At 31.9% G+C, this 13,132-nt stretch overlaps 2 protein-coding genes across 2 annotated transcripts; both read left to right on the forward strand.

The window, feature by feature from the left end:
- The first annotated feature begins 1,672 nt into the window (after nucleotides 1-1,672).
- LOC112776971 (pectinesterase/pectinesterase inhibitor-like) lies at nucleotides 1,673-4,674 on the forward strand. Its single transcript, XM_072227430.1, has 2 exons — nucleotides 1,673-2,705; nucleotides 3,873-4,674. Exons 1-2 carry the CDS (start codon nucleotides 1,694-1,696, stop codon nucleotides 4,565-4,567), a joined length of 1,707 nt encoding a protein of 568 aa, XP_072083531.1. The 5' UTR covers nucleotides 1,673-1,693; the 3' UTR covers nucleotides 4,568-4,674.
- Nucleotides 4,675-8,250: 3,576 nt separating this feature from the next.
- LOC112779699 (pectinesterase 4-like) lies at nucleotides 8,251-10,373 on the forward strand. Its single transcript, XM_025824036.3, has 2 exons — nucleotides 8,251-9,341; nucleotides 9,483-10,373. Exons 1-2 carry the CDS (start codon nucleotides 8,360-8,362, stop codon nucleotides 10,181-10,183), a joined length of 1,683 nt encoding a protein of 560 aa, XP_025679821.1. The 5' UTR covers nucleotides 8,251-8,359; the 3' UTR covers nucleotides 10,184-10,373.
- Nucleotides 10,374-13,132: the final 2,759 nt, after the last annotated feature.

Raw genomic sequence — 13,132 nt, forward strand, 5'->3', positions numbered from 1 at the left:
CAAATTCCTATATGAGACAAACCAAAATTTCTACCAAAACTTGATTTGGCTAGGTTCATCACTTCCTAAAATTTTAACCACTAAGTGCTTACCCAATTTAGTAAGGGAATCTCCTCAAGATCATGAATACAAAATAGAAATACAAATAAAAGAGTTTAACATAATTTTTTGGCATTTTCTAAATTACTCTCTTTATCTTTTCTCTCAATGATTTTTATTGATACCTCACTTAATGTCCTTTTCATTGATATGAAATAAAGAAAGATGAATATTGAATAACATAAAATTTAATGTAAAACTATGAATGAGAAGAAGGGATAGATTGAAAGCTATGAAGACCCAAACTGTGTGCTCACTACTTGCTTCAGTTTCTGGCCGTTTACCCTTTTTAAAGAAGAGTAAAACTTCTAAAAATTTAAGCTTGGTTGAACACCTTTGATTTGTTCTTCTTTCCCAAAATCCATATCAGAGAAGCAGAGGAAAGAGAGGACAATAGTAGTGATTAAAGTTGGTATGCATCGTTACCTTGCTGCTTCTTTTTTTTTCTTTTTCTTTTGGTTTCAAGTGTTTAAGCCGTTCATCCATTCTTTGGTTCTAAATTTTGTTTTTGACATTTGATTTGTAGCAGTGATACACTACTTCCATTTTCTTCATCTTACTCGAACGGTGCATGCAGGAAGAAGACAACTTTAATAAACCACAATAAAGACACAAAAATAAAAATATTGTTCTGATTTTTTTTCGATTCAACCTTAATTTAATTTTTTTTTTGTCCTAACTTCTGATTTTTCTTCTTCTTCTCTCCTTGTTACTTGGATTTGATAATTACATTTTTCTTTTTTATTTGAACCCTAATCAGCTTCATTTTCTTTGCTTGGTTTTGGAACTTTTCAACCTTGATTCAGTGTTAATCACGCGAGTTATAGAGCTAAGGAAAAAAGGTGAGTTCGGTTGCTCGACTATAAGCCAGAGGAGAGAGTTGTTATACTTCTTAATTTGTGATCAACAACAACTTTCTTGGACTGTATAAATTGTTTGTTATTGGACCTTATTTGTTGTATTTTCATTTAATTATTGACCTGCACAAGATTATACATTGTCATACGCACGATCCAAAATTATAATCATCAAATTATTGTTTTTATTTTCAATGTCAACAATTGTTATAGCTATAGCCATTAATGGGCTTGCCATGAAGGAAAATAATGAAAAAAGAAAGAAAGACTGGGAAAGACTGTGTGTTTCGATTTTTGTTAACCTAATTATAGTTGAGCTGCAAATTAAACCACCTTAAAAGTGTAATTATTGGGTGGCTTGCGTCGCACTTGCTATACACTACTAGAAAAGAGGCAAACACAGACGTTCATTGAGTCCATCAATCTCAAAGCCACTAATAGTGGTTGTCGATTTATAGCAGAGCTCATATTATCCATGAATCACGTTTATGGGAAATGGTTATTGTCGCTTAAAATCTTGAACCATCTTTAGGAAAATAATTTTTAGAACTACTGGGGGTGAAGAAGAGTATTTCATTCACCATCCGCCCTCACAATAACACCATCACACAAACAATTAGGGAAGAAAATCTATCATACCTTCCCCAATTATTTTAAAAAAAAAAAAAGAAAAAAAAATAAAAAACACCTACTAAATAAATAAAATTTTAATTTATTTAAAAAAGAAAAAAAGAAACATGGAAAAGACGAAGGTTGCTTCTGCAGTTTCTCTCCTTCTAGTGGTGGGTGTTGCAGTGGGTGTTGTTGCCATTGTCCGCACCAACGACGAGAAAGTCACCGGCACAACCGGTAACGACGGCGGATTAATAAGTACACATAGCAAGGCCGTTAAGGCCATGTGCCAAAACTCCGACGACCGAAGACTATGCCTAGACACACTGAATCCTGTAAACCACACGGATCCAAAAGAGTACATATCAACGGTTGTAAAGAGATCGTTGGAAAGCGTCATCAAGGCCTTTAACATGAGCGATAGGCTCAGATTGGAGCACGATAACAGCACCCCGGGGGTCAAGATGGCCCTCGAAGATTGCAGAGACCTGCTCCAATTCGCCATTGGGGAGTTACAAGCAACAAAAACAGTCCTTCAGGGCAACACAATAAATCACGTACATGATCGCGTCGCCGACCTCAAGAATTGGTTAGGGGCTGTTTTCGCCTTCCAACAATCGTGCCTGGACGGGTTCCACACCCACCACGAGAAGCAGGTTCGGTCGCAGTTGCAAACCGGAAGCTTGGACCACGTTGGGAAGGTTACGGCGTTGGCTCTTGACGTTGTGTCTCGGATTGCACATGTGCTGTCAAATTTTGACTTACACCTTATCGTTAAGCCTTCTTCACGGCGTTTAATTGAGGTTGATCAAGATGGTTACCCGGCTTGGTTCGGCGTTACGGATCGGAAGCTCTTGGGTGACGTCAGCAAGGGAGGTAGCATTGCTCCCAATGCAGTTGTTGCTAAAGATGGGAGCGGGCAATTTAAGACTGTTTTGGATGCCATTAATGCGTACCCTAAAAACAATAAGGGGAGATATGTTATCTATGTTAAGGCTGGCATATATGATGAGTATATTACTGTGGATAAGAACAAGAAAAATATTTTGATGTATGGAGATGGCCACACCAAAACCATTATTACTGGTAATAAAAATTTTGTTGATGGCTGGAAGACAATGAGAACTGCTACCTTTGGTGAGTCGTCTTTATCAATTATTTTAATCATTGCAAGTATTAAAATAAAATTATACACATACACATGTATATTAAATATGTTAACAATCTCATATTTCACTAAAAAAATGACAAAAAAATTTTAATGAATAATATTATATATCCAAATCTTTCATAAATAAAGTCCAATTAACTTAAACAATAAAATTTGGAATAATACTAATCATGACTAATTTTGTTATATTAGATTAATTTAGTTGGAATTGATTAATAAAAAGACTTAAATGTATAATATTATTTTTTTTAATATACGATTAGAATATGATGATATTTTTAAATATATTTTCTTTTTTTGCTTTTTTTTTAATATGAAGGTCTGTTTAGCAAAAAAATAAAATTAGAAAACTGATTTTAATTTTTATTTTTTGAAAACAATAATTGAAAGTTTTATTTTAATTTTAAATTGTTAAATTTATTAAAATAAAAAAATTAGAGAATTCAATTTTAATATTTTAAAAAAAATTAATTATATCAAAATTAAAATTGGAGAATTCAATTTAAATTTTAAAAATATTTTAATTTTTTGAAAAACAGGAATTGAAAATTTCAATTTCAATGTTATAAAATGTTTGAATGTTTCGTAAACAAAATGGATGATTCTATTTGTGAAATTACCATATGGATGTGATACACCTCTTTAGATAATGTGTGCATTTTACTTCCTTGTTGGCCATAAGAAAATTACTTTGCAAAAAATATATAGGAATCAATTATAAATTTTAAATTTTTTTAAAAAAGATTAAGTTTGTTGGTTGAAACTTGAAATATATTTGTTGTTTGTTGTTTTTATTTTTTGTTACGCTTTTGTGTTGTTCTTGAGTATGTGTATCCTCTTTGAAAGGGCAAAAACTTATCGAAAAGAAAATGTACACATAAAAATGCATCTAACTTTAACATTTTTAACGGAAACTTACGTGTAGCTGTGTTCGTGTGAAACTATTAATCGAAAATTATTAGATAATTTAACATGCAATGTTTGATTAAATTGTTATTTACATTTCCAAAGTAGATCTTCATATGTAGCGTAAGTATTTCCTTATCAATTGTTATTTACATTTACCTATACTTTTCCTTCAGAACATAACAAAATGCGTGCATATCTAATTGTTTTATTTTATGGAAGTGCAGCGACAGTTGCTGAAGATTTCATTGCCAAGTCAATTGCATTCGAGAACACAGCCGGTGCAAGCAAACATCAAGCAGTGGCACTTCGCGTGCAAGGCGACCGCTCAGCTTTCTTCGACTGCGCCATTCGTGGCTTCCAGGACACACTATATGCCCACGCCCACCGCCAGTTTTATCGCAACTGCGAAATCTCCGGTACCGTTGACTTCATCTTCGGTTACTCCTCAACCATAGTCCAAAGCTCCAAGATCATCGTCCGAAAACCCGACCCAAACCAACAAAACATAGTGGTTGCAGATGGAACACCTCAGAAGAACATGCCCACAGGGGTAGTGCTACAAAACTGCGACATTTCACCAGAGGCTGAACTGGTTCCTATGAAACTAACGGTGAAGTCATATCTGGCGAGGCCATGGAAGGAGTATTCAAGGGCAATCTTCTTGGAGAACACAATTGGTGACTTGATTCAACCGGATGGGTATCTTCAGTGGTCAGGGAACATGTACCTAAACACTTGCTTCTTTGCTGAGTATGGAAACACCGGACCTGGGGCTAACGTTAATGCCAGAGTGAAGTGGGGTCGTGGGGTTCTTAATAAGAACGATGCTGCTCAGTACACTGCTGAACACTGGATTCAAGCTAGTACATGGTTGCCAGCTACTAGTATACCCTTTGATCCTGCCTTCACTAGAGGATGATGATATTATTATTACCAAGGCATGCGTGCAAGCTTGTATATATATGCATTCATCTCTGGTTTTTGACCGTTTAGCGAGAAAGAGGAAAAGAAACAGATTCTAGCTTATTAGTAGGTGTTGAATCATAATTAGAAGTAAAAGTATAAGTCAGCTCATATTGCAGTTGGCTGAAGTTGATAAATCCTAATTGGTTATCTAGTAAAGTTGTTAGAAAATATATTCAAATCAAATGCTCTAAATAAGCTACAAAAAATAGTTACACAAAAATTTTGGTTAAAAACAACAGCTTTGAAAGTAATAGAAAATTAGTCCAAAAAAGATTAAATTTATTTAATTTTGTATTTCTTAAGTAACGTATGATTTTTTTTTTTTTTTTTTGTGACTGAACATAACACAAAGAAGTATAATTTATTTTATTTAGTATTCTTTAATTATTACAGAAATAATTAAATACTATTAAATATAATAAATATATAGTTATAAATATATTACACACATAAAATTATTAATTTTAACCATTTTTGGTTTTACAAACAAGTATGAGTACAACTACCATCGACACATGATTGAATAAAAAATTGTCATGTGAATCAATGTCAGCAATTTTTTATTTATAATACCAAAATAGCCTTTAAATTAATTACGAAAACGCTTAAATATTTATTAATTATTTTTGAAAATTGGCTAAATTTTTTAATAATCTAAAAAATAATAATTTAAGATTAATATCCAAAAGATAAAAATACTTTTTTAGAAATATAAGAAGAAAATCGCAAAAAAATGATTGAGTAAAAGTATAGAAATTCTATGACGATAAACCGGAATTCTTTTTAACATAAATATAATGTTTTGAAAAAATAACAAAAGAAAAAAGACACATAAATATATTGATGATGATAAATACTGAAATTTTATGTTGAAAAATATCGAAATTCTATGTTATTTAAGTTACATTTCTGTGTTATTTAACTAGAATTTTCAAGTTTTACGACTAAAATTTATGTGTTTTTTGACTAATTTTGTTTTTTTTTTTTTTTTGTATTACTCAATTAAAAAATTTACACAATTTAAAATAAATTTTTGTTATTCAATTTATATTTTTTTATTATTTAACTAAAATTTCTATATTTTTTAATTAAAATTTATATTATTCTTCTATATCATTCTATTAAAAATTAAGTGTACACAATTCAAAATAAGTTATGTTTTTTAACTAAAATTTGTATTTCTTTTCTTCTGTGCTTTGCCTTTGTTTTGTTTCTATACAATTAAACTTAAAACTGATTTCTTAAAAAAGAATCTCTATTTTTAAGAGAAATATAGGAAAAGGCAGAGATTATTTTGTAAAGAATTGCGATAAATTTTATTTTAGTATTTGTGTCGAAAAATGCTCAATAATATTAAACATTGATAAATAATGTAAAAAATTATGATAAAAATATATAAAATAAATAAAAGCTTTAAATAGATAAAAAAATAAAATTAGGATTAGAAGAGAGCAAAATATTTAAAAAAAAAGAAAGAAATGCTCAAAGAAAATTAAGATAAAATAAGTTAACAAAAAAAAAAAAAGGACAAAAAAAATAAAAGAAAAAAAAACAAAGAAAATAAATTAAAAGTGAACTCCAAATATTTATATGCACTTGAATTTCATTAGCTTTCCTTACTTCAATGTGACCAAAATTTTGTGTGATGGTGAAATGTTTAAATTAATGTCATTAAACTTTTTTGAACTTTTCTTATTTATAAACCATAAGGAATAAATTGCAGAATGTTCCTCTCTTGAATCCAACTTTTTTTTTCTCATACTTTCACAACTTGTGATTTTACTTTGATTATGAAAGACTTTACTTTTTAAGGTGTACACCCCACGTTTTTACTTTTATTTTTAGTCTTTAAATCTCACAACTTGCGATTTTATTTTTATTTTAGTCTTTAAATTTTACATTCTGTATAGTATTTTTGCATAAAACCACGTGTAATTTTAAATTTTCCATACAAGTCTGACTCGACTCACCCCATACTTAAAGGCCTAATTTTTTTTTATACTCGAATCTCTACTCCGTCAAAAACATTGACAGAACTTAATTGATCGACTTTGTCTGAAACCCTTTTGACTCAACTCACCTGAGTCAGTAGACACCATAATCAAATTTTATTATAGATCGAAATTCGTACCAATAATTACATTGGTGATCCTTCGGTTGTTTGGGGTTGTTTTAGGGGCTCAGTGTAGACTTTAGTACGTAGTTGATGATTGTGATTATTATTTATTTTGTACTAATGTTATGCATGATCCATGGCTTTCATGTATCATTATTATTAAAAAAGTTTGGTAAATTATTCGTGGAAGTGGTACTTTTAGATTCATTATAAGAAGTTGAGCAACCTTTATGAAAAAATTAAACTAAATCAGTGTATAGAATCTAATAATAATAAAAAATTCTTCCACTTAGCATGCCCATATTCGACCTTCCCAAATGTAAAACAATAAAGTTAAGCTATGAAGTAATTTTACCGATTATTTCCCTACTAAGTCAGATATGCACATTTTTTTAACCTTATTTTCTTTTCTTTTTTTTTTTTGGGTTGGATTTCTTTTTTCATTTTTTCTTTTTTATATTTAAAAAAATTAGAGTATATGAATTTTGATTCACAGTATAATAAATTTGATATATAACGTACAAACTTTAAAAGACCACGTGCTTATAACATTAATATTTAACTAATAAAATACTCACAACACGATTTTGTTAAATAACACAAAAAAAATTTGGTGTATAGTAAAAAAATTTTGGTGCGTAATACAAAACTTTTTAAAAAATTATATATTCAAAATATTGACACCCAATTAATAAAATTTTAATGCATAGCACAAAAATTCTTGATGCAAAGCATAGAAATTTTTGAAGAACTACAATTAACTTACTCAACTAACAAAATATATTCGCAACAAAGATTTATGTATTATGTACAAAAAATTTTTATGTTATGAATAAAAATTTTCGGTGCTATGTATAAAAATTTTTATAATATGTTAATAAATTTTTGTACTTTCTAATAAAAATATAGAAAAGAAAAAACAGTGACGCATGCACATTCTTTTTTTAGTTGAGCTTGTGTTAATCTAGTTGAATTAAGTTAAAAAAATGGTTTGTAATTTATGTATTATATACACAAATTTTTATGTTATAAGTAAAAATTTCAGTGTTATTTACAAAAATTTTTGTAATATGTCAATAAATTTATGTGTTCTCTAATAAAAATATAGAAAAGGAAAAACAGTGCTCGTGCACATTTTTTTTTCTTGAACATATGTTAACTTAGTTGAATTTAGTTGAAATGTAAATGTATTCGTAAAGGGGATGCAAAGAACAAAATATTGGAGCTAAACGCATTTTAGTGTTAAGAAAATAGAGGTGAAGGTAATTTATTTCTACATTTTAATTAGTTACTTCTTTGAATTTATATAGTATTTTCTATATATATGCATTCAATCAAAAAAATAGCAACTCGTGCCTCTTAGAAAGTAAACAACGCGAACTACACGTAGAATAATTCAATCAAACCGCTAATAGCTTCGACAGAATCGGTCAATAATGTCTATTTTTGTTTATTTACACATAAAAATATCATAAACGCTAGTATAAATACCCACCTTTATGCAAGGTTTTCATCGTCACCATCAAGAAACAATAATAACAGATTGGGAAGGATTCAATCTCCTTCCCAATCTACCTCTATCTTGATTTGTATTGGCGTTGTTGGATAGAAATAAATTAAGAATAAAAAATGGCAAACGGCAAAGTCGTTGTTTCTGCAGTTTCTATCATCCTTGTAGTTGGTGTTGTCATTGGCACCGTTGCAGTTGTTAGCAACAACAACAGCAGCCATGACCAATTGAAATCCCACAACAAGGCAGTCGAGAAGTTGTGCCAAAACGCAGATGACAAGAAACTTTGCTATGATGTCATTGGCAACGTCAATACCACTGACCCAAAGGATTACGTCTCAGAAGTGGTGAAGAGAACATTGGATACCGTCATCAAGGCATTCAACATGACCGATAGCCTCTCTGTGGAGCATGGCGAGAGTAATCCTGGCATGAAGATGGCCCTTGATGATTGCAAGGACTTATTGCAATCAGCAACCCACGAACTCGAGGCCTCTATCAACCTTATCACTGACAACAATTTTGCAAATGTTTACCAGAGTTCCGCTGAACTCAAGAATTGGTTGGGTGCCGTTATTGCCTACCAGCAATCCTGCATGGACGGCTTTGACACCGACGGTGAAAAGAAAGTCAAAACCGAGTTGCAATCTGACAGCTTGGATAGCGTTGGCCAGCTCACTGCGCTTGCTCTTGATGTTGTTTCCGGATTGTCCCACTTCCTTAACGGTCTTGGTTTGAACTTGAACCTCAAACCTGCTTCTAGAAAGCTCCTTGAGGTGGATCATGAGGGATTCCCCACTTGGTTATCTGCCGCAGATCGTAAACTCTTGCAAGACGTCAATAATGTCAGACCTAATGTTGTTGTTGCCAAGGATGGTAGTGGCCAATTTAAGACCGTTTTGGAGGCTATTAACTCTTACCCTAAGAACTACACAGGTAGATACATTATCTACGTTAAGGCTGGCGTTTATGACGAATACATTACCGTTGACAAGAAGTGCAAGAACTTGTTTATCTATGGCGATGGAAATACAAAAACCATCATCACTGGTCGCAAGAACTTCCATGAGGGTACTAAGACCATGAGAACATCCACATTCTGTAAGTCCAAGTTTCATTTCTCACGTATTCTAAAAATTTTTCTATTGAAAACTTTTATTATAAAATGACATGGTTATTTACTAATATTGATATAACATCATATAATTTCTACATCACCAACGAGTTAAATTGTATGTGCAGCCACCAATGCTGATGATTTCATTGCCAAGTCAATTGCATTTGAGAATACCGCTGGAGCTGAAGGTCACCAAGCAGTGGCACTTCGCGTGCAGGGAGATCGCTCAGCCTTCTTTGATTGCGCAATGCGTGGTTACCAAGATACACTTTACGCCCACGCCCATCGTCAGTTCTACCGCAACTGCGAAATCTCTGGTACCATTGACTTCATCTTCGGCTATGGCACCACCTTGATCCAAAACTCTAGGATCATTGTGAGGAAGCCCATGTCAAACCAGCAGAACATCGTGGTCGCAGACGGAACTGACCAGAAGAACATGCCTACTGGTATTGTCCTCCAAAATTGTGAGATCATGGCTGATGCCGCCCTCTACCCAGACAGGTTGACAGTGAGGACATTCTTGGCAAGGCCATGGAAGGCATTCTCAAGGGCAGTGTTCATTGAGAATACCATTGGTGATTTGATCCAGCCACAAGGTTATATCCCATGGAACCCACCAACTGAGGCTAACACTGACAATTGTTACTTTGTTGAGTATGGAAACAGTGGAGCTGGTGCCAATGCCTCAGCCAGGGCCCCATTTGCAAAAGGCATTATTAGTAAGGATGAAGCTTCTCAATTTCTTGCTGAGCGATGGATCCAAGCTAGCACTTGGGTCCCTGCCACTGGCATTACATACGATGCTGGCTTCACCAAGGCTTAACTTAGTTTTAAAGAATCGGGAGGTATCGTGGAGGGTTATATGATTTTGTATTCTTTCGTTAATTCTTCCCACTTTTTATTGGAGAATTAGATCGGCAAAGATTTTGAGTTTATGTGTAGACAATCGATCCTAGAGAAAAGTTTGATGTGGTGACCAACAATGAATTTAATTGATTGATTTTATTGTGTTATTATTTGTCTCTTTTTGATTGATGTTAGCAATACTAATACATCAAACTTTAATGGCGGCAAAGCAATTTATTAACACATCAATATATAAATTTTGCTGGCAGTCTAAATTAAAACATAACGTCATGCAATTATATTTATTTTTTATAAATAATTATATAATCATTTAAAAGATTGTTATTTTTATTTATGTGACTTAAATTAAATTAAAATATATATATATATATATATATATATATATATATATATATATATATATATATATATATAATTATGGCTTCCGATCACAAGAAATTTAAGTGTTTATAAATTATAATCTTTTACACATAAATTTTCCAAGAGAAGTAAATTAATTGTATGTGGTGAATATATAAATGAAAAAAAATACATATTTAATTATCATGAACAATATAAACGTTGTCAATTCTAACTATGAAAAATGTAAACTAATTCAATACATATTAAAGAAAAGATTAGCTAAACAAAATTATCCAAAATGAGTATTTTGTTAGGTAGTTTTGTTGAATATTTTATAAAACTTTGTAAAATTAGTATAATTTTTTATGGATATTAAGTTAATTTACATCTTTTATTATTAAAATTGTCGACATTTAAAATTTTTATAGTTAGAAACGATAGTTTACTCAATGAATAAAATAAATAAACTTTAAAATTTACTTGACAAAACAAGAAAAATAAATAAGTATTTTATTGATAAAGAAATAAATTTAAGATTTCTGTAATGCTTTAAAGATGCAAAATGTTTTTATTTTATATCATCACTATCTGTTGCTTTTGTATAGAATAAGTGAAAAATTCATCTGTACTTATAATTTTATATTAGACATAATTAATTCACAGTACTTTTTCCTTTTGGATTGTATTAGCGGCTGTACTTATTATTCATCTCATATATGAATAAGTTCCTAAATTTTAAAAATTTATAAATATGTTTGTAATCAGGTCGTTCCACTAATTAACTCGATGATAAAGAAATTATTTGTGATGACATCGCGCTCAGCCACTCTAATACATATATAAATAAAGGATCCCGCTAGGGAGACAATGGACTATTTGTACAATGTGTACAATGGGCTATTGAGTTACAAAATGAACATCAGCTTCAGCTGATGAGAAAAGGTAACATTAATGATTATATCTCTAATACTCTCTAAACTTCTATTGTACACATTATATAAATATTCCATTGGCTCCTCATACTTTCCCATAAATATATTACAAATGAGAGTAGAGCAAGAACCGAAACAATGCAATCAAGTTTGTGACTGAAGAAAAAGAAATCTATTAATATATAATAGGAGAGTAGTAGAAGGTTAGTTGCTTGATAAGTGGTAGTTTGTATAATTGATAAGTGGAGGTTCCTGTAATAGACATGTGGCACATCATTAAAAATCTATAAAATATAAAATAATACAAATTCAAAAAGTTCTATGAAGAAAGTATTGGGCGGAAATTTTAATTGAATTCAAATTCAAAACCTTTATTGATTTTCTCTTATATTCTCATATGTGTTTGTATGTTCACGTTTCATGCCGAAATTTAAAAAACTGAGAAAGCAAAAATTTAGAAAACGAGAAGGAAAGATGAGAGAGATGCAATTCTTGGCAGGGATGGCGCCTGTAAGGGAAGACTTCTTTGGCGACGTCATAGAGAAGAGAGGGTTAAGGGAGAGAGAGAGAAAGACAACGAAGCAAAATGATGACAGAGGCCATGCCGCTGTTGGATCCACATAACAGCTTCCATCGCAAAATAGCGTTGTAGCCGCTCCTTTGCCGCCGCCGGCAGTGGGTCCTGCGAATGCGCGTTGACCACTCGCTGATCGCTCGGTTACGTTAATTATAGCCATCCTCAGGATGGTTAGTTCTCTCGCTCGCACACAATTTGTTTTGTTGGAAACGCTAATTGGAATTGAATATGGCTTTTAGTGTTTGTGTGTTTGTGTTTGTGTATCTGATTTTCATTTTCTGTATTATTTTTAGATACACTAGGGCTGCACAATTTACAGTGAAGTATGGAGAGCTAAGTACATATAGTCTCTCATCATCTATGTTTTTGATCCTCCCTACTTTTCCCAAATGCATGGATGCAGATACCAAAGGGGTATACTAAAAGAGCGGAAGATAATTATTAGTGGAAAGATTCAGTTCTAACAGGTAACATTTAGTTCCTATTACAGGACCAAAGAAATATCTTATCAAAAGACCCTTATATTGATACATTTCTCTTGAATGACACTAGAAAAATGCAGTTTATGTGATCTGTGCTAATTCCAAATCAATTAAGAACTGAGACTCTTCTGCTGTAATTTGTTTGCAGCTTACAGCTAGGTGAAGGGTTATTTTATGTGAAGCAGATGCTTAGCACAGGATGCCCTCTCAAAGTTCGTTCTTAATGTTTATTTTGTTATGTTTAACGTCTATTGTCTTTTCACTTGATAATATTATTGGTTAAATTTTGTTACTTTCTAGCATAAAGTATGAGAATCCTTTTTTGATTGCAGTTGGGAGAGCATCTGGCAAAAAAAGAAAACATAGTGGCATAGGCTTCGGAGCAGTTTCCGTTAAGAAGACAAGAAGTTGGACGCGGCAAGTTGACCATACGAGTGAAGAGAACATAGAGATCTGAGATGCTGTGATCCACCATGTTGCAGAGGTAATTTACTTTTTAAAAGTTAAAATAGTCACACAAACACCTCTCTTGGTCCAACATCATTATGGATCCGAATTGGAAGAAGAAAGAA

The sequence above is a fragment of the Arachis hypogaea genome, chromosome 19, assembly GCF_003086295.3.
Source record: "Arachis hypogaea cultivar Tifrunner chromosome 19, arahy.Tifrunner.gnm2.J5K5, whole genome shotgun sequence".
Lineage (NCBI taxonomy): Eukaryota > Viridiplantae > Streptophyta > Magnoliopsida > Fabales > Fabaceae > Arachis > Arachis hypogaea.